This window comes from Hippocampus bargibanti, linkage group LG14 (assembly GCF_051943395.1).
Source record: "Hippocampus bargibanti isolate YZ-2025 linkage group LG14, ASM5194339v1, whole genome shotgun sequence".
Lineage (NCBI taxonomy): Eukaryota > Metazoa > Chordata > Actinopteri > Syngnathiformes > Syngnathidae > Hippocampus > Hippocampus bargibanti.
Genome location: NC_142747.1, coordinates 12120918 through 12148600, shown reverse-complemented (window position 1 = coordinate 12148600; position 27683 = coordinate 12120918). Strand labels below are relative to the sequence as shown.

The 27683-nt window shown below is 40.3% G+C and overlaps 2 protein-coding genes across 8 annotated transcripts; one reads left to right on the top strand and one right to left on the bottom strand.

The window, feature by feature from the left end:
• Positions 1 to 353: 353 nt before the first annotated feature.
• Positions 354 to 20282, top strand: agfg1a (ArfGAP with FG repeats 1a). 6 transcript variants are annotated; one of them, XM_089014009.1, is made up of 13 exons: positions 354 to 674; positions 3994 to 4087; positions 7231 to 7346; positions 8008 to 8173; positions 8749 to 8905; positions 9412 to 9531; positions 13866 to 14081; positions 14534 to 14705; positions 14787 to 14857; positions 17342 to 17431; positions 17598 to 17750; positions 18694 to 18791; positions 19491 to 20282. In XM_089014009.1, exons 1-13 carry the CDS (start codon positions 508 to 510, stop codon positions 19548 to 19550), a joined length of 1680 nt encoding a protein of 559 aa, XP_088870135.1. In that variant the 5' UTR covers positions 354 to 507; the 3' UTR covers positions 19551 to 20282. The 6 variants fall into 6 exon arrangements, with proteins under 6 accessions (XP_088870135.1, XP_088870134.1, XP_088870133.1 ...); XM_089014008.1 differs by having other exon boundaries at positions 9409 to 9531; positions 17345 to 17431; positions 19491 to 20281; XM_089014007.1 differs by having other exon boundaries at positions 9409 to 9531; positions 19491 to 20281.
• An 886-nt stretch (positions 20283 to 21168) lies between these two features.
• Positions 21169 to 27435, bottom strand: slc19a3b (solute carrier family 19 member 3b). Of its 2 annotated transcripts, none has more exons than XM_089014111.1 (8): positions 27167 to 27429; positions 26894 to 27073; positions 26655 to 26820; positions 26158 to 26476; positions 25849 to 26000; positions 22635 to 22827; positions 22418 to 22559; positions 21169 to 22204 (listed from the first exon to the last, which is right to left on the bottom strand). In XM_089014111.1, the coding sequence occupies exons 1-8, from the start codon at positions 27314 to 27316 to the stop codon at positions 22067 to 22069; spliced, it is 1440 nt and encodes a 479-aa protein (XP_088870237.1). In that variant the 5' UTR covers positions 27317 to 27429; the 3' UTR covers positions 21169 to 22066. The 2 variants fall into 2 exon arrangements, 1 of the variants encoding a protein (XP_088870237.1); XR_016117193.1 differs by having other exon boundaries at positions 22125 to 22204; positions 22418 to 22477; positions 27167 to 27435.
• Positions 27436 to 27683: the final 248 nt, after the last annotated feature.

Here is a 27683-nt window from a genome sequence, read left to right as displayed (position 1 = left end):
CAATTTAACTTTACATTTCTCTTTTATTCAACAGATCGTGAATATTTCGGTTCCAACGGTTATAAGGAATACATTCCCAAGGCATTCATGGGTGCACATGGTTGTATTTGATTCATGTCAAGAATTTGAAGTATTTTTGTTTGTTGTGGGGAGCCACACGTGAGGGCCATTGATCAAACATTTTCAAAAGGTATTCTGACGGCCAGTCCGTTCGAACTAAGAATAGACGTATGACTGACACCATCAATGTTGATATTCGATTTTAGCAAGAAAATATTTCGTGGATGTAAGCGTTCCGCCGTGGGGCCGAGCGTATCCTAACTTCCCAGTATACATTAACGCACCACCACAACTCCAAGAGGAGTCGCCAGGCAGCTCCTGTCAACTGAGCAACCTACCTTTCCCTCCCTGCTAAACTAGTTGCCAACCTTTATAAAGCGTACACCTTTCGACTCTCTCATCGGGTCGCCAAATATTTCTCTTTAATCAATTCGTGTTGTGTAGACAATGGCCGCGAATGCGAAACGAAAGCAAGAAGAGAAACACCTGAAGATGCTGAGGGAAATGACGAGTTTGCCTGCTAACAGAAAGTGCTTTGACTGTGACCAGCGCGGCCCGACCTACGCCAACATGACGGTGGGCTCCTTCGTGTGTACCTCCTGCTCCGGCATCCTGTGAGTTCCTAAACACACCGACCTCATTGTCGCATGGAGATGGCGTGCACACCACTCAGCACAATATTAGATTTAACTCGACATATGGTTATCGCGAGCGGTTAGCCTACTGGCTAACGACGGCTGCTGGAGCATCGTTGGTGTTCCCGAGTGTTTAAATACATGTATGTACTTTTCACATAACATTGTCAATGTTGATCAGACGTCTTACTTGACTTTGATGTTTGACTTTGGCCCCTCATGGCAGCCGGGTGAACGAACTGACATTTATACGAGCTAACTCAACACTCGGCGCTCTACGACCAGTTGCTTATCAAACGTACCAACTGAGAATGACAAATAACGTATAGTGCCTACTATACGTACGTAAAATAATACCAAACCTTGACTGCACGAATCACTCCTTTTGTGTGTTTGGCCCGTAATTTGAATACAGTCAAGCGTGTTTTAGTTTAAAATTGAGAGTGCCGTTGTGTAATCAAGCATCTGTAGCCTGGGATTTGGGATTAGTAAATGTTCACCGGCGGGTATTGAGATAGCACTTGTTACTCAGAATACAAGGATGCAGAGTTCCTAAGCTTCACAAAAAAAATTTACATTACTGGAAATTTAACCAGTCTTCTTTCAGTCGTGGAAAATGAGGGGAAAAGCAAGAAGGTTAAAACAGATACTTTGTCAGTTTTCGTTTTTCTGCTTCATCTCTGTCTACCCAAGGGGAGGAAACTCAGGTTCCTCTCGAGCCAGGATTCTCAAGCAGTGGGCCGCGGAAAGTCGGTCGTCGTTTGATACTGAGCCGCATAGAAAAGATTACATAACTTGTATCACTTCAATTTTATTCATTTTGGAAGTTGAAGAATTTCGGGATTCTCTGTTACATCCATCTTCGGGATGTCCCACATGTCGCAGGTCAAGGCGCGCTTCTCAGTCATTTGATAGGTTCACGCGAAAATGAAACCTAGGAGCTCGCAAACTGAGTTAAAAACAAAGGTCTTGGAAGTTTTTTATTTCCTCGGTGCAAGAGGAAAAACCTCAACCAGGCGACAAAAGATGGCTTCATTGAATAGACAGTATCAGGATTCCTACCAAAAATATGGATTTATCTCAACGGGAGATTCTCATGCACCAAGCTCGTATTTTTCATGCACTTTTTATCTGCATGTTTAATCGTTGCCACACCGACCAGTGTTACGGCCAAAAAGGATGACCCTCATGTCATGATTCATGTTTATAAAATACCACTGTTTTCGTGCTGGGTGTATCATATTATTTTGTAGTATTTATCCAGTCTTAAAGGCCCTGAAAATACTGTCAGGTGGCAAAAAGTCACCCTTGGAGAAATGAAAGACACCTCGACTCATGGTTGTTGAATTGTATTTTTTTTTTCATTTTGTGCAGCAAAAATGCAGTTCTGTGAGTATGTCAATTTTCGGTTGTTTCCTCCATATGCTATCTGTTTTGATTTCATAATATTTTTGTAATTACTGCTATTTTTTTCACAATGCATTTAATTTGATGTTAGATTAATTATGAATCAGAAAACCAAGAGTTGCTCCGGGAAACCGTTTGGAAATGACCATAAATTGGAGGAAAGTAAATTGGCCTGTTATCAGGCAACTCAATAAGATGTTCACATGTTCTTCCTGTTCTGTTTATTTACACAGTCACTTGCATGCACATGTCCTTCCTGTTTCATGGAAATTCCATTTGACAGTTATGTGTGTCGCTCAATTCCCTGCCAGATATGTTAGATGCTGGTCGAACAGCACTTCTTTCATTTATTTATTGAATTCTTTTTTTGTGCTGAATTTGCGTATGAGTGCTTACATGCTGTCTTTTGACTCAAATCAGCTTTAATTTATGCTTATTTCTTTTAATTATCATTGACACTCCATGCTAAAAATGAACCACAATATTACGGCCCTTTATTTTGTATTTTTCTTCAGGCTGCAAATGGTTAGGGGTAAAAAATAATTCCCAAATATCAGTTATTTATTTTTTTGGCTGATATTTGAAAGGTTATAATCATATGGTTGATTTATCTGTACAATCACATTTTTACAATCCATTTAAAACATCCTTAAAAATTTTGTATGTCACCCGTGGATTATATTTAATTTATTGATGGGTCAAATGTAATTTTGTGATACCACAATAATATTGTGATACCACAATATTTTCATGATGGGTTTTCATCTTTACACCCTGTGGAACATCTGAGTTGAGGCTAGCAATTTTTTTAAAGCTCTGTAACAAATTAGAAAGGGCAACATAAATTTGAATTCTAACCTCTGGAGTGTCCGAAGTCATGCACACATTGTCTGTTCATTGATTGTATGAAGCCTGATGTGATTGTAGGCTGAGGAAACAGAATAGCTTTCTGTGTTGTAACCAGCATGTGATGTGCATGTGAAAACAGGAAGTGGTGGATATATCTTGTTTTCGCGCTGAGACTTGCAAAGGAGTTGGCATTGTGCATGCTCCAACTTGATTTTATTTTGTCTGCCATCCCAGCATATACTCTTACTTTTAGTGACAACACAAGCATAACTTTGCTGATTTTGTCCTTGAGAGTTTTGAAAGGTATCAATGAAAAGTATTATTATTATTATTATTATTAATGAGTCTTCTGTTGCTCTAAATATCAAGTCAAGTCAACTTTATTGTCAAATGTGCTCTGTGTGCAACACACAGCACAGATGAAATTTCTTTCCTTCTTAACCGCAATATTACACAAGATAAAGCATGGCTGTGCGTCAAAGCTATGTGTTGTGTGTGATGAAGTGACCCGCATTTTGGGAATGCCCTTTTATGTGTTAAGACGTATTACAAAGACACCAATCCCGTCTTCAGTTTGTATTCCAATAATTGTGGTTGCTCAATCGGTGGAACTGGAATCTATGATGTAAACACATTCCTCATGAAGGTGGAGACTTTCCCTTGAGGAACTCAACTCACAATGTCTCCTTTGCTCCTTCTGGAAATTTTTACTCTGCGACAAGTCCTATCATTTGACCCCAGTATTACCACTGTACCGTAGTTAGATTTTCACGAATACAAGCTACTGAGCTGTTTTGCGTTGTACTGATATTATTTTTATGTGTAAAAAAAGGGGGAACAAGCAACCCCCTTGTGATAATGGATGGCTCATTTCATGGGTAGAAATCAACAGTTGTGAGAACAGTGCTTAACATGTGTGTAATTTACTGATTTGACTCCTTGTATTTTTATGATGTGTAGACCAACATTATATATTATTTTATAGAAACTTTACAGTCATTCAATAAAATCAATATGTACTTTTTTGACTTATATTCCACAGACGAGGACTGAATCCTCCCAACAGAGTCAAATCCATTTCCATGACAACCTTCACACAACAGGAAATAGAATTTCTACAGAAAAACGGCAATGAGGTAATTTTACTCTCAAAGAGAATGAGAAAAAAATAAGTTTCCAATGCCGATGTGATCTCTTAGTGAAAGTTAAATTGAGGGTGTCATTGAATTTAGAAAAAAAAGTTCTCAAAGAAAATTCATTTTTATAAATAGTGCATTGTTATCATCCTTTTTGTATTTGTGGAGGAATTGGGGGGTAGGGGGATGCAAAATCTGAATTTCCATGCGTTTTAAAATGGCACATCCTTTCAAATTGGCAGTGTACAAAATATAATGCTTCATAAACACCCAACAGGTCTTTCACCCTACTCTCGCTGCTTTTAGCAGTTTAAAGTGAAAGGTGGGCCCCGTGGAATTGAACCTGCAGTGTCTATATCCTGAGCTTTGGTCCACAAGCCACTCCACTCCTCTTTCATCTAGAACTGCTTCATGTCACAAATAGGGTACAGAAAGTGCTGAAATATGAATGCCTATGTTTCTTTGTGTCTTCATATTATTTGTTATTTAGTTTTTTCGGTCTTTTTTTTACTTTGTTACTTTCGGGTAGAGTGAACGCTGGCGCATGTGGCTGCCGCTGCTCACCCGCAGACAAAATATCCTGTGACTGTAAAGTGTACTTGAGAGTTTTGAAAGGCGCTTATAAATTAAATATATTATTATTACAAGACTGAAGATATACCTTAAGCTGATGAAGAGTTACCTGCTTCTTACTAACCAGAAATATAACCTTAAAGTTTTAGATATATTAAAGAATATAGTCATATTAAACTCTCCAAGTTCTCCCCAAGCTGTTGATAAAGGATGAACCTGTTGATTTTTTTCTGTTGCTTGTCTCCCCCTTCTCTTCAAAATGAGCAGAGCCGGAGTTTTCTTTTGCCCCATTGAAAGATAAACTTGTCGATATGTGGTCTACTTCTCATCTAAACCAGTGGCCACAGTCTCCATGTTATTTATGTCAATGCTTCCAAATATGGATCTTCTTTTCCTTTCAGCTTTTCCCTTCAGGGGTTGCCACAGCGAATCAGTGTCCTCCATCGAACCCGGTTTTGTGCATCCTCTTCTCTCACAACAGCAACCTTCATGTCCTCTTTGACAACATCCATAAACCTCCACTTTGGTCTTCTTCTCGGTCTCCTGCCTGGCAGTTCAAGGCTCAGCATTTGTCTTCCGATATAGTCACTCTCTCTCCTCTGGACATGTCCAAACCAGCTCAGTCTGGCCTCTCTGACTTTCTCTCCAAAGCCTCTAATATGAGTTGTCCCTCTGATATACAGCTGATCCTATCCAACCTGGTCACTTCCAAAGAAAACCTCAACATCTTAATTTCTGCTTCTTGTTGTTTCTTCAGTGGCACTGTGTCCAGTCCAAATATCATGTCTCACCACTGTTTTATACACCTTTCCTTGTGGCATCATTGTCCTTTCGCGTAACCCTTCCTCACTGAGCAGGTGCTGTGTGAAAAGGGCCTTAAAGTATTACATTGTCATTTATTAAATAAAAAAAAAGATTTATGAAACAGTGGTTTTGTAGACGGCACTGGACGTCTATCTAATGTACACGTATTTGTTGTGGCAACAGTGCCGTGACTGTTGAATAGCGAAGTGCGTACATGTTCGGCCAGCATTGAACGATTGGCATTGTAACAGATGTTGTGGGTCAGATCTGACTATATAACTAACCGGTGACCAGTTCCTTGGTCTCTTATAATTTGTGGTATTTTTAGGAGAACATTAATATTAATTCCAGAATCTGAAGCTTGGCTTTGGTGTGAACACCACAACGTGCCATTTCACCTTTCTGAATGGCTACCCTTATCAAACTACAATATTTTTTTCATTCTTGCAATCCTCAAGAGCATTTCTAAGTTAAAATTGAATGTGCACTTTCAGCAAACAATTGATGTCTCTTTATCGTCAGCTATATTCAGATTACTGATATACCGGACAGGCTAAACGACATCTTTAATTCAGGAGCAATTTCAGGAACAGCCAGTATAAAATACAGCATTGTCTCTTGGGAGGTGGCGTCTATTTAAAGCTCAGGCGAAGCAGCAGGCTCAAGGTTAAAGCAGTCATAAATCCTCCAGAGCTGTTTTATAAATACTACAGCCTTCAAGTGGACTTCTGTCTATCCGGAGAGACACTTGGCATTGATTGCAGTGGTGTGCCCATGTGCATGCATATTTAGCCAACATCAATCTAAAAAAGTGACAGTGATATACACAGCAGTCATCTCCCCCACAGTGACAGCATTGCTCATATTCTACCTCATGGAGATGGCTCTTCAACCATCAAATTGCACATGTCCGTGATTTTGACGCATGCAGTGGATACATTACCAATGACAAATGTCTGCCAACGTCACCAAACAACCATGTGAAAATAATCAGAAGTGAAAACTAATGCTAGCCTGTACATCCGGTGAAACTCAATGCAATGCAGTGCAAACCTATCTCAGCTATCATAGAGCATGAGGCAGGGGACACTATGAACTGGTTGCCAGGACAAACGTAGCAGTATTGACTATTTGCCTTGAATTTAATCCAACTTGAAAAACCTCGCCTTAATTACCCAAATTATTGATAACTCTTCTCACATCGCCCCTTTATGAATACTGTACTGTATAAGATGATTCGCTCATTCACTGCCAGACACGTGCAAAAATGTGTCCACTCCAGTGTCAGGGTTTTTTGTCATAATCACTTGAATTCCACGACCCAGAAAATACTGAGTTTTAGGACTACATAAACATTCATTACAGCGTTAGAAACCTTCAACGCATTTTCTTTCATCTGAAAAAAAAAAGAGTTAATTCCTGAATTATATGGGTCTGGAGTTATATGAGTTTGAAATGACGGCGGCTGTCCAAAATACAATGCAGTACATACATCTTGGTTTATATAGCGCTTTAATAACAGCTGAAGCTGGAACAAAGCACTAACATGGAAAAGGGGGAAATGCTGTCCCCTTGTGGAAAAGAAAAAACATTGCCAGAGGCCATGGCCACCGCTTAATCGGCACCCAAGCATGAAAAAAAAAAACAATGAGTAAATTCCGGAATGGCAGTGAATGCGTTAAACAGTCTCCAATGGTATATAATGTGTAAAGCCACGCCGGACTCTGTATCTACAATTAAACAGCTTTCTATTGTGTATGTTTCAGGTATGTAGACAGATCTGGCTAGGCCTTCATGATGGGAAAACCTCATCAGCACCAGATTTTAAAGAACCCCATAAAGTCAAAGAGTTTCTTCAAGAAAAATATGAGAAGAAGCGATGGTAAGCGACCTGCTTGAAATTTGATTGGATTTGCCTTTATTAGTCTCACAGTGGAGAAATTTACATTTCACAGCAGCAAAGTGATGAAAGGGATGAAAGTAGAAACACAAAATACATGAGCTGCTGGAAATGAAAACATTCCTTTATACGGAACCCTTGTTTGACTGGTTATTGGGTTTGAAAACTGTGCCAAACAAATCATACAGTTTGATTTGTTGTTGTGTGACCTATGATGTCACAGTCTGAAAGTGGCAACAATCATGCTATTTACATCTGAAAATGTAGTAATACTACCGTATGTTTTGGTGTATAAGGCGCACCGGCCTATATGCCGCACAGGCCTATAAGGTGCACCTTAAATGAATGAAAAATGTTTTCCAAATATACTATATAAATATATAACAGTTTTCCAAATATATGGCACACCCACATTAGAAGGCACTACAATAGTGGCTGGGGTTAGGCTACTTCCTCTACATGGAGAAATGGAGTCAGTGGCTGCAGACTTTAGTTGCAAGACCTGTTGTAGCTCAATAAAACTTCACATGTAAGGCGCACCTGCGTATAAGGCGCAGGGTCATCTTTAGAAGAAAATTAAGGCTTTTGGGTGCGCCTTATACACCGGAAAATACTGTAGTGTGTTCTATGCTTTGCTCCTCAGGTATGTTCCTCCTGATCAGGCCAAGGCAGTGGCATCCGTCCACGCGTCGATCTCTGGCTCCTCAAACAGCAGCGCCAGCAGCACGCCAGAGGTCAGACCTCTTAAGTCCCTCCTTGGGGACTCAGCTCTGACCCTCCATCTCAACAAGAACCCACCACCCAATCAGGTAAGGTTCCTTAACTCGTTCACTGCCAGTCCCGAATTTATTCCGGATTTGAAAAGCATAACGTGGAGCGCTATTTCCGAATTTGTTCAGGTTTTGTCTTGCGTTGTGTGTGTGTGTGGGGGGGGGGGGGGGGTAATAAGGCGCTGGTCAGACCTCTGGCAATGTCTATCCCTCCCACGAGGGGACAGCATTTGCCTTTTGTACAGCCAGCCCCATTTGAAGCTCAGATAATTTCAGACCCATATAATTTAGAAACTCTTTTTTTTCTGACGAAAGAAGAGAGTCTAAGGTTTCTTACGCTGCATTGAATGTTTATGTAGTCCTAAAACCGAATACAGTATTCTGTGGGTCCTGGAATTTGAGTGAACATGACAAAAACCCTGGCACTAGAGTGGTCCCATTTTTGCACACAGCCAGTGAATGAGTTAAATAATATAACTGTATGAAATTATTATTATTATTATTATTTTCTTTCTTTCTGATAGTTTTTTGAAACTACTATAAGAACGAAACAATTTAGTTCTACACAACAAGAACAAAGAAATTATCACAATCAAGTCTCTTTTCTCTGCCAGTCTCCAGTCATCAACCATGGGCAAGCCCATCAACAACGTGACAAGAGGTTTGACCTCCTCAGTGACCTGGGTGGTGACATCTTTGCCGCCCCACCAAAAAGGAGTGCGGGCGCCAGCTCAAGTTTTGTAAACTTCGCACATTTCAACAGCCACACAAGTAAGGTTATAGTATTTGTTACTTCAGTAAAACAACATATATGTAGAAACGTCATGTTTTCGGGAATCCCATTCCAGAAAACATGATAATCTGTTCTACGCAATCATTTCACTTTTACGTTTCAGATTTTAATGAAAGATCACATCATCCCATCTCTGATTATCATGTCACAAGTATCACATAATCCTGTGTGTGTGTGTGTGTGTGTGTGTGTGTGTGTGTGTGTGTGTGTGTGTGTGTGTGTGTGTGTGCGCGCGCGTGTGTGTGTGTGTGTGTGTGTGTGTGTGTGTGTGCGTGTGCGTGTGCGTGTGCGTGTGCGTGTGCGTGTGCGTGTGTGTGTGTGTGTGTGTGTGTGTGTGTGTGTGTGTGTGTGTGTGTGTGTGTGTGTGTGCGCGCGTGTTTTTTTTTCAATCTCATCCATGTTCTTTACAATGTTAAATATCATTCTCCTTTCATTGTCTTTGATGGTCTGTCTGTGAACATCATCGCGACGACTCCTCCAGCAGTACAGAATGTCAACACAAATGCAGACTTTGCTAATTTTGATGCATTCATGAGCGCTCCTGGTGGATCTATGTGTGGTTTCTCTTCAGCGCCTCAAGCCTCATTCCCAGCCTCAAGCACAGGTAGATCACGTTGCCTTTAGTGGACACATGCCCAACTGTAAAAAGAAAACTTTTATCATGGAATCACTTGTATCCGATCTTCCCAATATATTTTTTAGCTTTTCTCGTGACATTGAGGGACTTTGAGAATGCAAAGCATATCTTCGTTTGGGCATGGCTCAATACATGTGCTGATTCTTTCAAATAATTATTATGATCCTCAGATTAGCTCTTCAGATTTGGAATACGCAAACCCGTTTTAAAGTTCTGGGGTCACTTGGTTCGAATGGCATTTTCATGTTGTTCTTCTGCTTGCATGACTTTTCCTAAGGTACTCACCTGGCTTTCTCTTGCATACAAAAACATGCGTTAGGTGACTTAAAGGACAACCGAAGTCACTTTTTTGTTTCCTAACTGACATCAGAAAAACGTTTTATAGCATCTAAAATACCCAAAACACGCAGTATGATATTTTTATTCAAATGCAAAACACCAATAAAAATGACTTAAAGTGTCCAAAATCTGCAAAAAAATTGAGCTGCGAATTGGGTATTTTCAGAAAGTCCCGCTCCGAGTTCGTGACATCACGCCAAGACGTCTTGCATTGCTGGAGAATCAAAACAATGGCTTCAGATTCGGAGAATGTGCTTTCTTGTTAGACAGCCAGTTATGAATATGATTCAAATAGTTCTGAAGAGGAAAGCATGCATGTTTGCAATCGACTAGAGAATTTATTCCGTGCCATTTTGAGGCAACATTGGGGGGAAATGTCTCACCCAAAAAGAGTCACAAAATGGCCACGGAACTCCTGTGAGGAATGAATCAGCCCGTTTCCAGAGGCTGATTAATTCCTTACATGGAGCTTGGACACCCTCTTCTGGCTCTTTCTGGTGCAACACGATGTTTTCAGACCAAACAAGCATTGACGTGATGGAAGGACTGCTACAATGTGTCCTTTTTTCGGTCAGGGGCGTTCCTTCAGTGACGTCACGTACGGACTCGTCACCAACTCAAAAACAAGACTTCCGGAATATTCAGTACTCGTCTAAAAACGTAAAATATAGCTATATGCGGTGGAATCTTTGTAAAATACGCTCAGTAGAAGTCATTTGAAGCCATTTTACAAATTATGGACACAACTTGTCCGGAGACGTCGGTTGTCCTTTAAAGACAACATTTTGCATCACAGTGTCCAATGTTCACCCCCCCCCCCCCCCCCCAAAAAAAAAAAAAAAAAAAAATCTGGCCGATCATTGTCCACCAATGTCTGAGTAAACGGTCAACTTTGTGTTTCCACACTTTTATATTCAAACCAGTCGACTGGTTTGAATATAACAAGCTGGATACAAAATAGATGGATAATGAACTTCTAATTCAGAAGGTATTGTTTTGGTTAACAATTGTAATTTTTCCAATATAGGAATGTGCAGATATCTTCTGTCATCATTGCTTGCTCATTCATTATAGTTTAACTCATTCACTGCCAAATGATGTGCAAAAATGTGTCCAATCCAGTAGCGGGGTTTTGTCATTTTTCACACAAAATTCAGGGCCCACAGAATATTGATTTTTTTTTTTTTTCGGACTACATAAACATTCAATGCAGCGTAAGAAACCTTAGACTCTCTTCTTTCATCAAAAATAAATAGTTAATTCCTAAATTATATGGGGCTGGTGTTATATAAGCTTGAAATAAGGGCGGCTGTCCAAAATACAATGTAATACATACAAATTGGTTTTTAATAGCGCTTTAACAACTGACTGAAGCTGGAACAAAGCACTAACATGGAAAAAAGGGAAATGCTGCCCCATCGTGAAAGGGAAAAAGCATAACCAGGGATCTGGCCAGTGCTTTATTGGCACCCCCAGCAGGAAACACCAAAACCCGAACAAATTCAGGAATGGCACTCTATGTCATATTTTCAATTTCTGAATAAATTCGGGGATGGCAGTCTTCTTTTCCTTTCGGCTTTTCCCTTCAAGGGGTCGCCACAGCGAATCAGTAACCTCCATCTTCAGAGGTATGATACGCATGTTTGTTTTGGCCAAACTTTTACGTCGGATGCCCTTCCTAACACAACCCTCTGTATTTATCCGGGCTTGGGACCGGATGGCAGTAAATGAGTTAATCCTCACCCTGCCATCGTCCGAGGCTTTGCACTCCTCGCCACAATGTCACGAGCAACCCCTGTTGATTCTCATACAATTGACGAATTATCACTTGTAATTTCACACGTATAACAGGAGCCTCCAGTGGAAATCCCAAGTACTCCTTTATAGATTCTTATCCCTCTCTTAAAGATCAACCGACATCACTTTTTTTGTTTCCTAACTGACATCAGAAAAATGTTTTATAGCATCTAAAATACCCAAAACACACAGTATGATATTTTTAGTCAAATGCAAAACACCAATAAAAATGACTTAAAGTGTCCAAAATCTGCAAAAAAATGAACCCGGAAGTGGCCAGTTTCAGAAGGTCCCGCCCCATTTTCGTGGTGTCACCCCTAGACGTCTTGCCTTGCTGGAGAATCAAAACAATGGCTTCAGATTCGGAGAATATGCTTTCTTGTTCCTCATCCATGAATATGATTCAAGTAGTTCTGAAGAGGAAAGCATACATGTTTGCAATCGATTAAAGTACAGTAAAGTCTCGTTATATCGATATCGGTTATATCGATAGTACCGCTTATTACGATACTACAGTAAAGTCTCGTTATATCGATATTCAAGGGAGTCTGAAAAAATATCGATATAACCGGGACTATCGATATATCAGACCCTGTTTGCATGTAATTTTCTCCGTGCGTGCATAGAAATAGTATCGATATAACCAGGACTATCGATATATCCGATATCGATATAACGAGACTTTACTGTATTTCTATGAACACAAGGAGAAAATTACATGTGCGCGGGGACGGATATATCGATAGTCCCGGTTATATCGATATGTTTTCGGACTCCCGAGAATATCGATATAACGAGACTTTACTGTATTTATTCCGTGCCATTTTGAGGCAACATTGGGGGGAAATGTCTCACCCAAAAAAAGGCAGAAAATGGCCACGGAACTCCTGTGAGGAATGAATCAGCCCGTTTCCAAAGGCTGATAAATTCCTTACATGGTGCTTGGACGCCCTCTTCTGGCTCTTTCTGGTGCAACACGATGTTTTCAGACCAAACAAGCATTGACGTGATGGAAGGACAGCTCCAATGTGTCCTTTTTTTCGGTCAGGGGCGTTCCTTCAGTGACGTAACGTGAGGACTCGTCACCAACTCAAAAACAAGACTTCCGGAATATTCAGTGTGAGTCTTAAAACGTAAAATATAGCTATATGATGTGGAATCTTTGTAAAATACGCTCAGTAGAAGTCATTTGAAGCCATTTTACAAATTATGGACACAACTTGTCCAGAGACGTCGGTTGTCCTTTAAAGACATTCATTGTGCTTTGTGTTTGCCTTCACTGTGTTCGGGCGGGTTGGTTTCAGCAACACTCTATTTGCTTTGACCTGTTTATTGTGTGCGTATTTCTGATGCAATTTGTGTTGCTCAACCTTGCGTTGCTCATTGCCCTATGACTCATTTTCATCATTCACATTTTTTTCATATCGTTGTCAAATGCTGCTTTTTGGGGGTTGCCTGCATCGACTGTCGTCTCATCCAGCTGCAGTACATGTGATTTAGTAACTGTTCTCCTTTTATGGGTTGTATTCAATAGGTTTCACATTGGCTTTGGTCTCTTTTATTATCCAATGTGCAAATTGTTGTGAGCTGTTTTTTTCCCTGTCTTTGGCAGGTTGTAAGAAAACATATGTGAATCCTTTGGTATAACATTGAGATGTTTATGACCAGTTTGTGACAATTCTTGCAATTGTATTTGTTTAGTTTAGCTGCAAATTCTGTATGTAACTTGAAAGGACATTTTAAAATTTAGCTGGTGGGAAACTGATGATAAGCCTCTGTTGTTATTATTGTCCCTCTAGAGAACGACTGCTGACTTTGCACCAAAGGGTGGCTACATGGACTAGGTTGAAAACTGCAGAAAAGTGTTGTGAACTGGCACAGGAGGAAAGATAATGTTACTGTACTTTGGTCTGTTTGGTTTCCTTTGCCACACTCGATTGATTTCGGCTTGGCGCACAAACTGAAAGTAATGCACGCGTATTACAAAAGGCACTTTTCTGCACATCCCGTAACTGAGTGCAGGGGATGCAATAAAAAATACACTCTCCAATGCCTGACTCTGCCACAACGTAACACATCATCTTTCTCACTCTTATATCTTGTCACAGAACACTAAGAATCCATGTCCCCTCATGACTCAACGACAATCTCTCTCTTTCATGCAGGTAGTTCTTCAGGGGGACTAGCAAATGCCAATTTTGCAAATTTTGACAACTTCCCCAGATCATGTAGTGCTGACTTTGGATCCTTCAGTTCGTCCTCCCAGAGTAACTCCACAGGAGCAGTAAAGGACACCGTACATAGTGCGAGTGTCCCTGCCAATAAATACGCAGCCCTCGCTGACCTGGATAATGTGTTTAGCTCTGGCAAAACAGAGCAAGGTAAATCTTTCCTACGTAGCCTGTTTGATCGAGCTCAGTTGTTTGGATTGTTGCTTGTAGGAAAAAGAGTGCACGTTACACATAAAATGCATTTTGTGGCAAGTCAGGGCTGATTCATCGAAGTCATTTCTGTACCGATAGTTGAGCTAGTTTGAATTTAAGGAGGACTACCTATTCTCTGGTTCCTTGGTGGTGAAAAATGATCCTTGGTTTTCTGAACGATTCTATTTAATTTGGAAAATTTGCCATTTGGTGATGGAGAAATATTTAGTTTCCAAAGTTTAATCATTTATTCGGATCTGTTGTTGACAGATTACCATTAAATGTGGCAGGTATCTCAAGACCATTCGCCTCGAGCTTCAAAATGGAATATTTTCGATGCAATCTTTTCGATGGTTGTAATTGTTTGTGCTTAACTGAGCCCTCTTCTTGTTGTGTTTCTTCGCTTCCAGGGGGCGCTATTCCTACTGGGGTGAGTTCCGTTTCTGCAGTATCTCATAACCAACCGGCACCAGGAACAGGAGGAGACCGCTATGCTGCTTTAGTTGAACTTGATACAGTTTTTGGCCCCCCAGCTCCTACTTCAGGTCTTTACAACAACAGCACCTGCAGCAGCACACAGGGGTGAGACACCAAACCATTTCTCACTTCCCATTTTGGCAACGTTTAACAACAGAGTCTTATGTGGTATGATTTCTTGGTCAGAGTTTCCTTTAATTCAGAGACTGGAGTGTCTGCACAACAAGTATTACCTGGGATGGCTCAAACATTTGGGGGTGAGAAAACAATCCATCATTTCAACTCATTCCGGAATTTATTCGGGAATTGAAAAGCATGACGTGTTGAGGACTGCAATACAATAACTGGCTGAATTCAGAATTGTCTCCATTTATTTAATTTATGCAAATATATACAGGGAGTAAAACTTTTTCAGTTCCAATTGAACAATATTCCATGCCACAATATAAATCCATACTCCATACCCTTCACCCAACTTAACTCATTCACTGCCATTCGTGAATTTATTCGGGAATTGAAAATACAGTAAAGTCTCGTTATATCGATATCGGATATATCGATAGTCCCGGTTATATCGATACTATTTCTATGCACGCATGGAGAAAATTACATGCAAACAGGGTCGCATATATCGATAGTATAATAATATACAGTAAAGTCTCGTTATATCGATATTCAAGGGAGTCCGAAAAAATATCGATATAACCGGGACTATCGATATATCCGATCCTGCGCCGAACTGCATTAAACAAAAGCCGCCAAAAGAGGGCAGCCAAGCGCCATATAAGAAACGGAGCTGGCCATTAGCTCCCTTTTTTTTTGGGTCAGAGATGTTCCCCCAATGTTGCCTCAAAATGGCACATATATTTCTTTAATGATTGTAAACATGTATGCTTTAATCTCCAGAACTACAGTGTATTTGAAACATATTCATAACTGGATGTGTAACAAGAAAGCATATTATCCGAATCTGAAGCCATTGTTTGGATTCACAAAATATTTAAAAACTATTTTAGCAATGCAAGATCATACGATGTGACTTCTCTCTTTACATCTGTCCCAACCCCAGCAGCAGTCTCAGTGTCTCACATCTGCCAATTATTAGAAATCTGGCGTGAAGTCATTTGACCAATTATTTGCATTTATCAGGAGAGCACTCACTAACTGTGGGTACCCTCAGAAACAAATGTCAAAAACATTGTGACATCATCCAAAAGATAGGCTACCAAATGGCTGTCCTTTAATACACAGTATGGAATGTTAATAATTTTCAAAATCATCGCGCTTCAGCAGACAAAACAAGAAACATTGTTGCAAAAAACTATTGCATTCATATACAGTACAGTGGGCATGTACATAACACAACAGGGAAACTGCAACGCTTACATCTTACTGTATTATGTATACAATTTAAAAAAGTCATCAATCTTCTTCTGCTTCCCATTTTTACCTTTTAACACAAACACTTCAATCTCGTCTGCTACACACAAGCTAGCGTCTGAAAATGAAAATGGCTCTGCTACACGGGTGCTGGGCACGTAAAATAGTATCGTAATAAGCGGTACTATCGATATAACCGATATCGATATAACGAGACTTTACTGTAACGAGACTTTACTGTATGTCATGGAGCACCATTCCCGAATTTGTTCGGTTTTGTTTTTTCTTGCTTAGGTACCGATCAAGCGCTGGCCAGACTTCTGGCAATGGTTGTTCCATTCCACAAGGGGGCAGCATTTCCTTTTTTTCCCATGTTAGCGCTTTGTTAAAGCACTATATAAACCAATATGTATGTATTGTATTGTATTTGAGACAGCCACCCTCATTTCAAACTCATAACTCCCGACCCATATGATTTAGGAAATAACTTTTTTCCTGACGAAAGAAGGGAGTTTAAAGTTTCTTACATTGCATTGAATGTTCATGTAGTCCTAAAACTCCATGTTGTTTGGGGCCTGCAATTTGACTGAAAATGACCAAAACCCTGGCACTGCAGTGAACACATTTTTTTCGCATTGTCACGAAATGAATGAGTTAATGCACTTTCTTATAAGACATTATAGGGTGGAGGTGACTTCATCAGTTGCCTTAATAAACCTCATTTACCACAATGTAAAAAATGCTGTAAGCAGAATTCAGATGTGTAACATCAAAGATACAAAGACTGCGGATCAGCTTATATGGCAGAGCATCGGCTGCTGGCCTCGGTCATTGGATTGGATATTGGATTGGATATGCCTTTATTAGTCTCACAGTGGAGAAATTTACATTTCACAGCAGCAAAGTGATGAAAGGAATGAAAGTAGAAAAACAAAATACATGAGCTGCTGGAAAGGCAGCCACTCTCGCGGCGCCATCTTGAAGTCAAAATAACAAAAAAAAACTAAATAACAAATATGACAGCATAAAGACAATATGACAGAACAAAGACACAGAGAGACATTCATTCTTCAGGACTTGCTGTACCCTCTTTGTGATGACATGAAGCAGTTCTAGATGAAAGAGGAGAGGATCAAAGCGTCTTTCCATATATGTAACATTTTACATATGTAATGTTATTTCACTCTTAGACATCTTTATTTAGTCCCAAAAAAGCCATTGTTGCTCAGCAACACTCATGATGTAGAGAAAATTACGGCAAGATTGAAAAAGTATATTCAAAGTAATTTCCAGTTTTTGTTTTTAATGGCTATGCAATGTTGATGTATCCTTTTATGTATCCTGACTATTTTTCTCCATAGCAGCGCAGCCAAATAATCCCTTTGCATCTGCGCCGACCAACCCATTCCAGAACAACAGCAGAGCCGCCACCGCTGCAGCACCAGCAGCCGGTTAGTCGCTTTGCCGAGCACGTGACATCGGCTCTTTGCCTCGTTTCACAGCACAATAGTGCCACTAAGGCGACTGATAGTTTAAAGTGTTTCGAGTGTAGTTAAAAAGACTTTTCACTTTTTTTTTCTTTCTTATTTTACTGAATGTTATCATGTTGTTTTGCAGCTTCATTTGGGACAGCCTCCATGAGTATGCCTGCTGGATTTGGCAACACTGCAGGCTACAACCTCCCAACCAGCTTTAGCGGAACTTTTCAGCAGCCGTTCCCCGGTCATGTGCCCTATTCGCAACCTGCAGCGTATCCCCAGCAATTCAACGGTATGTGTGTCTGCGTTAATAGATCATGGGATTTTATGAGCCACAAAAGCTAAAGAATGACAGTGCATTAAGGTTACATTAGAACAGCAGTGGGGTACCTAAGGCTCGCGAGCCATATATGGCTCTTTTGATGATTGCATATGGCTCGCCGATACAACTCAAGACATAGTCTCGCTTTTTCGCTGTTCATTTCGTGTTGGGGCTGCAGTTGCCGGAAAGCGCAATTTTGATTGGTTGATACTGACCTAGGTTGGCGGAAAGCGCAATTTTGATTGGATGATACTGGCCGTCATGTTGAAACAGATAAACGGCCTTTTAAATAAGCCCAACGAGTAAAGAAATGGCGAGTACATTTCAACTTGAATGCACCGGATGATTCGCCTTTGTGGAGACAAAAGTTTCCGATTCTAATTTGCAAAGAAACAATACAATGGATGAAACAGTCGAATGTCAGTGGCATTCTAACAAGCCCCATGCTAACGTTAGCATCAATATATTTCTGCGAGAGACAGCAGAAAGCAAGTGTGGAAGCTAATGAGCCGTGTGCAGGCTAGTTAGCAGTAACTTCGCCTTTGGACCCGGCAAGTTAACTTTCAATACGATCGTTTGGCTGGATTTTTACCAATGAGGAACGTTCATGTTACTATCACAAAGTTATTTTAAATAATACATTCTGGCATTTTGTTGAAAAGTGACCTCGCGTGCGTGCGTGCCTGTTTGCGTGTGTGTGTGTGTGTGTGTGTGTGTGTGTGTGTGTGTGTGTGTGTGCGTGCGCGTGTGTGTGCGTGTGTGTGCGTGCGCGTGTGTGTGTGCGTGTGTGTGTGTGTGTTGCTCTCGTAGAAAAACATTTCTAAATATTTTATTTTTATGGCTCCCTTAGTCAAACAGGTTCCCGACCCCTGCATGAGAAGAAATAAATCTGTATTATGTACTTATTGTGCAGGGGGAGGCTATCCATTCTTTGGCCAGGGGAAGCCAGGCTTGACTCCTTTTGGGCAGGCAGTGGCTGCTGCTCCAGCGATGTCCCATAACCCTTTTCTGGTTCGTAAATCAAATATTGTATTTTCCTGTGTATAAGGCGCACTCAAAAGACTTGATTTTCTTTAAAAAATGACCCTGCGTCTTATACACAGGTGCAACTTACACATGAAGTCATACTAAGCCACAACAGGTGTCGCAACTACTGTTAGCACCCACAGACCCCCCCTTCCCCCGTAGAAGTAGTGCATAACAACCTACTGTAAAGCATGATAATGTGGTGTGCCTTATACAGTAAAGTCTCGTTATATCGATATCGGATATATCGATAGTCCCGGTTATATCGATACTATTTCTATGCACGCACGGAGAAAATTACATGCAAACAGGGTCGGATATATCGATAGTCCCGGTTGTATCAATATTTTTTCGGACTCCCTTGAATATCGATATAACGAGACTTTACTGTATTTGGAAAACCTTTTTCATCCATTGAAGGTGCACCTTATAGTCCAATGCGCCTTAAATATGGAAAATGTTTGAAAATACAACATTCATTGGGGGTACGCCTTATATGCCAGTGCACCTTATACACGAGAAAATGTTTGTTTTACAGTACCTCCTATCTAAATACAATTATTCACATACTGTTGTTAGAATGATAATTATACTTGACCAGCACGTCATAAGAGTCACCATCATTTCACTTGCATTTGTTGTATTAACATTTGGTAATTGATTTGTGTGCATTTGTCTTTTTAGGGTGCAGGTCAAGCACCGCAATTTCCAACAGGAGGATCTTCAACAAATCCCTTCTTATAGTGTTCCATCACATTAGATGCTCTTCAGGGTTGATTGATGTCACTTGCACCTATTTCATCGTTTTATTTCACAGGTAGCTTTAAAACGCAATGTGCGGATAGATTTGTGCTGCACAAATCGACCATTTTGCGGTGTTACAGTCATGACACTGTGTATGCTGACAAAATAATGTGACGGTGAGTGCAGACGGAGAGGTTGATACCCTCCTCCCCATTCAAGTGAATGGCTCATCAAATTTGCTGAAAATATGGGTGTACTCAGGTGGTCAATCTAAAATTCGGTGAACATTATTTCTTTCCGGAAATTGAGCATATCAGTTTGTACACGTTTTGTTACAAGGCAACCGTTGCTTGTAAAAGCCAATGAGTAATCCCATCGATATTGTTTAATTGTGCAGAATACATTTCAGTCAACCGGACAAATATTGCATGTTCTCTTGACAAAAATGGAAAAGGAGAAACAATGGTGCAATGCTCTCTGCCAGGCTACGCCTGCAGGACAGAGGCCTGGTTCTCAGTCATGCACATCAGGATGGCATTTCAACCACTTGCATTGGGGAGAAAGACAATTTTAAGTTAATGCGTGTGTGTGTGTGTGTGTGTGTGTGTGTGTGTGTGTGTGTGTGTGTGTGTGTGTGTGTGTGTGTGTGTGTGTGTGTGTGTGTGTGTGTGTGTGTGTGTGTGTGTGTGTGTGTGTGTGTGTGTGTATATATATATATATATATATATATATATATATATATATATATATATAGTGTGTGTGTGTACACACACTATATATATATATATATATATATATATATATAGTGTGTGTGTGTACACACACACGCGTGTATTTTAATGAGTTTTAGAACTGACCAAATCATTGACTTATATTGATGTTTGAAAATATTTATGCTGTTTATATAAATATATATATATGTATATATGTATAAATATTTTCTAGTGGTGTTCTGAATCATTGTGGTCTGGAGGGTTTTTTTCTTTTTTTCCCATTTTTGTGCTGTCCAAAAAAAGGCACACAGTGCAAAAACAATAGCAATTGCTTTCAAGTAACTGCCAAAACAAAAGCACACATTTTTAGCTGACTTTAGCTGGTTCATCTGAGAAAAAAAATATCCAGACGCAGTGGTTTTTCAACGACCAGACTTTCAGCTCAATACATTAAAAATGTTGGCTCCAAAAATATTTGCATGTTGCTTCATTATAAGGCCAAATGCAATCTCACCAATAATCAAAACAAAACGCGTCAGTCAACTTTCATTTTGCTTCGTGATGTACCGTATTTCCTGGACTATAAGGCGCACCTAGGAGAAAATATTTTTTCCAAAAACTGACCATGCGCCTCATAATCAGTGTGCCTACGTATGGAAAATGTTTTAAAATGTCATTCATTGAAGGTGCCCCTTATAAACACTGCATTATAAGGGGCACTCTTATAACCACTGCATTATAAGGGGCACTCTTCAATGAATGACATTTTAAAACATTTTCCATACGTAGGCGCACCGATTATGAGGCGCATGCATGGTCAGCCTTGTGTATGGAAAAGGTTTTTAAATATGTCATTCGTTGAAGGTTCGTTCGCCTTACATTCCAGAAAATACAGCAATTGAACATTCTTTTACTTGGTATTTTTTTTATCCATTGTTAAAAATGACAAACACAAGGCATAGTGGAAAGTGAGGTTGAGCTCAATCTCCTCCCTACTGTGCATTCTTCTGTTTGTATTTATTGTAGGGAAGTACACGCCATGAGTGATATCTTGGTGAGTCAATGAGTAGTCCGGACAAAGGACGGAAATTATCTTCTGGTGATTTACAGGTCACGTATCAAGACTATACAGCAATAATGCCAGCGTTATTATGTTATTAACCAACTTGTAAATTGCAGACTATATGTAGATATGATATTGGTGAGTCATCCAGTCCGCCTTATCCTCATGCGGGCGGCGCGCTTTGGCCTATGCCAGCTGTTTTCAGGCAGTAGGCAGGGTCCACCCTGAATTGGTTGCCCGCCAATCACAAGGCGCAACAAACATTTGCTCTCATTATTGCACAAATTAACCTGCCATGCATGTTTTTGGAACCTGTGAGGAAATCGGAGTTCCCGGAGAAAACACACACACAGTCACAGACAGAAGTTGCAAACTGCACAGAGGAAGGATGGGCCGGAATTGAACCCTGTGCTTTTGGACTGCAAGGCCAGCGTACCAATTTTAAATTGGTAAGCATGTAAACAAGGAAAATGTACACTGATTCAAAATTAAGTAAAACTATAATTACAGTAAAGTCTCGTTATATCGATATGGGATATATCGATAGTCCCGGTTATATCGATACTATTTCTATGCACGCACGGAGAAAATTACATGCAAACAGGGTCGGATATATCGATAATCCCGGTTATATCGATATTTTTTCGGACTCCCTTGAATATCGATATAACGAGACTTTACTGTATATGACTAGCTCCTCACTCAAGTACTATTACAATGTAATAACTGCTTGACCATGATCACAAATGTGAATTGTTTGTCTCCGTTGACAGAGTATCTGCTGATTCCGGCGTGCTTCGCTTTGTACAAGCAGTGTAGGTCCCTCGAATCAAAAACAGCACGGAGATAGCAGCATGGTAGATCCCGTAAATGATGAACTAGAAGGAGACAAATATTTTTCACGACATTGAACAAATTCTACACAGTACGTATTTGGTTTGTGTGAAATTGTGCATGACAGTCACTAGGTGTCACCGTGTTTGCATCTGTACCACGCGTTCCGGCATTGCACGATGCTTTTGAATCCACGCCATACTTGTGTTATTTTTAGGCACAAGTTTGCTTCAATTTTGTCAGCTGTCCAACCATACCTGTGTCACAATGTCCAGTCCTAATGTAGCTCCATCAACAAAAATAAGTGTCATAACGGTCTGCAGGGAGAGGGCCACAAACGTGTTGATCCCAAAAGTCAGAGCATAACACTCCATGGAGAGATTGGTGGCAATCTGAAATCTGGATTGCACCACAGCCAATATGTTTCATTTCAACTTTTTCAAAAACACCCCTGCATAACAACATTGAACTTACGTTGTGATGGTGATAAGCAGCATGTAGCATGATTTAAATAGGGCATAGCCAGCATAGCAAGCCCAGATATTGCTGGTGAGTCCTGTCAAGAACACAGCGCCTGCTCCAATGGCTGAAAACAACCCTAACGCCAGCTCTCCCCATACAGACCAGTTCACTTTGATGTAACCCACTGAGAAAGCTGCTGCAGCACCTACCCCACAAAAATGAAAAAAAAAAAAAAAAAAAAGAAATTAATAATATGGTAGCATAGGGTATACTGTATGTATACATATGTGAAATGTAAGAGTCAATGAGTCTTAGGAAGTCATTTAGCAAAAATACCAAATAATATTGCAATTTTGTGAGGTTATCATGAATCCATATGTTCATGGTAAAAATTCGAACAGTTTAATGACAGTACAGTATTTCTTACCTTTCTTCAAGTATCAAAATTTTCCTGGCCAACAACATTCTCTAGTGGACGTGTCGTAAATCACACTAAACTCGCAGCTCTGGAGTGATTCAGACGTAGCACTACTGAAGGCCTAACAGTGACATGCACTGCCTGCCACTGGTCTGTATAGGTATATCAGGTGTTATGTCTTTATAACAAAGGTGTCAAACTCATCAGTTTTTTTTTTTTGTTTTTTTTTGCCGTGGGGCACATTGAAGGGATAGTTTCCTCTCGGTGGCCATTATGAATTTGGGGAAGCCATTAGAATGTTTAATCCCCATCCACATATTACATCTACAGCACACAACAAATTAATGAATAAATAGTTTTCAAATTTGGAAGAAAAATAATTACTCTTATTGTGGATACAACATAAAACAATTTGAAAAATTGGTTCAGAATTTAGCAAGTAGTATTATGGAATTTCACATGTTTGATTTTCTTAAGCAGGCCAAATCAAATAATGTGGCCCCCAGGCCTTGACTTTAACACCTGTACTTTATAATATACTGGTACTTTTCCCACAACTAATTTTACCATTACATTGAAGCTATAGTTGTACAATGCAACTGAAGTCGCAGGTCAGCAGCAATTGTTGGCCAACCTGTCTTCACATTGTCCAGCTAATCTTATCCATGTTAAAAAAGATTTTTTTAACAATATCTGACATTCATCCTCCTTTGTCACCTTTTGGGCCACAGAGCATTTATTTCAAGCAATCGAAGTGCACATTATGACACTCAATTCCATCCAATCAGAGACAGAGAAATGTCCATATCACTCTTGCGTGAAGGCAAAGGGTGATGAATCTGGAATGTTGGTTGAAAAAAAAAATCACCGCTAATAGTGTCACCAGCCATCGCTTTTGGAATTAAAGGCCCAGATTACATTTACATTGTCACACTGCTGAAAGCTGAATGTGCAAGTGAAATCCATCACACACATTACTGGAAGAGAATGTCGATGAAATGAAGATCATAGACTTTTGAAATGAAATGAATACATTTTCATTTCACTTGTGAATGGAGGTTAGTGTGTCTCAAAGTGTTTCAATGCAGCAGAAGCCCTCGCAGGCCCTTATTGCACGTCTGAGATATCAGCACACCACTGTGTCGAATGAATAATTTTCACAGTTGACGCATATGTAATCAAAGTCGAGTCGAAGTTCATTAGTCAAAGGCTTCATTGATTTGTTTTCTGTAGAGCGGTCTCCAACCGATTTTGTGCCGCATACATTTTTCTTGTCGAGAGATATTTTCATCGACTGGCATAGAAACAAATTCAACAGAATGTTTAGAAATACAATTTGCTATGACGCTGAATGGTGTTGTAAGCCAGCAATACTTGTACTGCTACAAATGTTTTGATTTATGATACGGAAACTGCTAAACTGTTCTGCTGTTCACACATTTTTTGACCTTACATTCAAACTCACGTTAAATGAGAACCAGTACAGACCTGGAACCAATTTAATTGCCCTGATTAGCCCCAAATGAAGTATTTTTTGTCATTTCAATCATTAAATCTGACATCAAGGAAATTTTTAATATGTAAGTGAGAAGAAAGATACGGTTTTATAGGACACGTTGGTGGGCCGTCAGGCCTGCAAGGCGTTCTCATCTGGCCTAAAAATATCAGAATCACTGACTAATGTGAAATATTTTGTCAATAAATTCTTATTAAAGAATTCCAAATTGTCTTTCAGCTTTCTTTCATTGCTTTTCCCCTGCTGTGCTGCTTCCAGATGTGTGTTTTCGTGTTTAAGCATTTAACTGTCACGATCTGGTTGACGACCAATAGGTGGCGCTGTCGGCCCCACCTGCACTTGCACAGGTGTTGGTCATTCCAATCAGTGGCAGTTAAAAGGACTCCCGGCATGACCATTCGTTGTCAGGTCATTGTATGTGTTTGCTTCACCCTGGCAGATTTTGTTCCTGCTGACTTTATTTAATAGTATTTGTCAATTACACCCTGCTGCTCCCTCCTGCCTGCTTATTTGGGATCCACAATCACCACCATGCAAACCGTGACATTAACCAATCACATTTCAGCCATCATTTGTTACCAGGATCAGAACTTGACGCCTCAGTCAGTTCCGCAGGCCCAGGAGCATAAAAATAAGTGTCAATGAAACTGTTGCTTTAACCAATCAGACTTCGAGTTGGCAACCCAGGGCCTGCTCAAAGGCAAATTATGATTGGCTCGACAAATGAATGGCTAGTCACTAGCCAATCAAAGTATCACTAACCGCTAGTGATCAGAGCATACTGGCCAGAGATATCACCCTGTATCTATAGCGATCTGCATAAGCAAATATATTCTGTTGATTTAATAGCAGTTTTCTCAGCCTGTAATGGCTGAAGGAGGAGAAACATTTTATTTGGTTGCAGATATACTGATTAAGCCATTTCCAAGACAGGCTTGTCAACAAAAAATGGACATTAAGGTTGGACAGCTCAGAAGCTAGCAAAAATAGCAAATAATATTGCAATTTTATGAGGTTATCATGAATCCACATGTTCATAGTCAAGATTTGAACAGTTTGATTACAGTATTTCTTAGGTTTCTTAAAGTCACAAGTTATTTCCTGTCCAACGGCACCTTTTAGTGGACATGTTGTGATACAACACCCGACTCACAGCTGATTGATTCAGACGTAGCACTACTGAAGGCCTAAGAGTGACATACATGGCCCGCCACCAATCTTTACACAGTTAAGCCAATCAACAATTTACACACACACAGAAATACACATTACAAAAGAAAAAAAAGTATTACCTACAAGAGAGCATGCAGATTCCACTCCACCATTGTAAACGGACGACGAAGCAGATGGTTCAATATGGTTCCACATTAGTTGGATGTAATTAACTATTTGTGTGTATCCAGCTGTGGCCAGAGCCCACCACACGGACCAATAGATCAAATGTCTGTATGGAGATCGTGAGGACAAGAAATAATGATTATTGACGATCATTAGTCACAGGTCAGTGTAAAACGTATTCCGTCAATGAGCAAAGTGGTAAATGTGGTGCATGTGCATGCAGGTAAGGTGAGTACAGATGGATGAAGAGCGGAAGAAAATGCCTTGACGAGTAGGACTCCCTGAAGCTCTGCCAAAGTAAATGACCTGCACTGAACACATTTTTCCTGCTGCACCAGCCAACGTTGTCATCACACTCCATCTTCTGTTTCCCTGAGCAAACGTTTCTCTCCTCATCGAATGCCGTTTCATCGGGTCTGTCCGTTTTCTCAGGCACCTCCTGCTGGGACTGTCGACCCAAAGATGCCGTCTTTCTCCCTTTGAAGAACATACTCCCCTGAGGCATTGGCAACCAGAAGGAGATGAGAAAAGCCACGCTCACAACGCCCAGAGTGATGGCATTGAGGTAGAAGTAGTTCAACCCTGTTAATTAGAATTCATACTTTGAAGACTGCCGAAGCAAATTACCAAATAATTCATTAGTTTCCCCCCTCGTTCTCTTTGCAGTCAATCTACAGTAATTTTGGATGCTGAAAAACATGTCAAAGTGATGAATCTAACGCTTTTCAGTGATTCTCGATCGCAGGATTGAAAACACCACCTGCTAGTGAGACGAGAACTTGGCCGAGGCCTGCACCAGACGTGTACCCAAAAAGCATGGCGCTGCGAAGATAACCGGTCGCTCGCTGATAATTCTCAAAGGGAATCGCACTGTATATGTAGGAAAAGTAGGCCACCTCTGTAGCAGTCACGACCGCATAATGAATCTGTAAAAGAAAGAGCTGATATTAAATGTCTGAAATGGAATATTTACATATTTTTGTGGGCCTTTGTGCAAACCTCAAGGAAGACCATGGCAAGTAGTCCTGGGACAAAGCAAAGCAGGACATAGTTGGAAACTAAGAAAAACCCTTGGACCACAATGAGCGGCTTATGTCGCAGAAAGTCAGTCAGCAGGAAAACAGGGAAAAGGAAGGCCAGGTATGAATATGTCCATATTGGAAATAGGTAGTTGGTCACCTAAAATAAACACAATACACAAACAAGGAACATGAGTGTGCTAATGTAGTTGAATATAATAACATGCGATGCTGATAAGTGAGATCGGTTTACCACTTCTTCAGAAATGTTCTTATAAGGTCCAATTAAGTACGGCGTGAGAAAAGGCTCCGCGATTCTGCAGTTGGCAAAAAAACCATAGAGTGATAAGATTGCAGTAGGGAAAGCCCAGTTTGAGGACTTCAGCTTGACCCAGCACTCCATGCTTTCTCCTCAATAGAATTCTTCTGCCGTCTCCTTCCTGGCGAGGTTCCTTAACATGGCGTGATTGATTTGGTCCTCAGAAGCCAATACATGACTTAAAATAATGACACTGTTGTGAGTCAGCACCACTAGCTACAATAATCTAATCTAATGGGTTGTGTGGTGTCACATGGAACGGTTTATGAGTTTAGACTTTCACCTGTTGGTAAATAGAATGCTCTGTTTTGCAGTCAAGGTAAAAAGCATCACGTTGTAGTAATATTTTTATCAAAACAATTATTTTTCAAAAGAAATATTATATCACGATATAAGATAAACCATAAGAGAGTCTTTCAGGCAAGGATGTCAAATTCCTTTTATTGCCGCG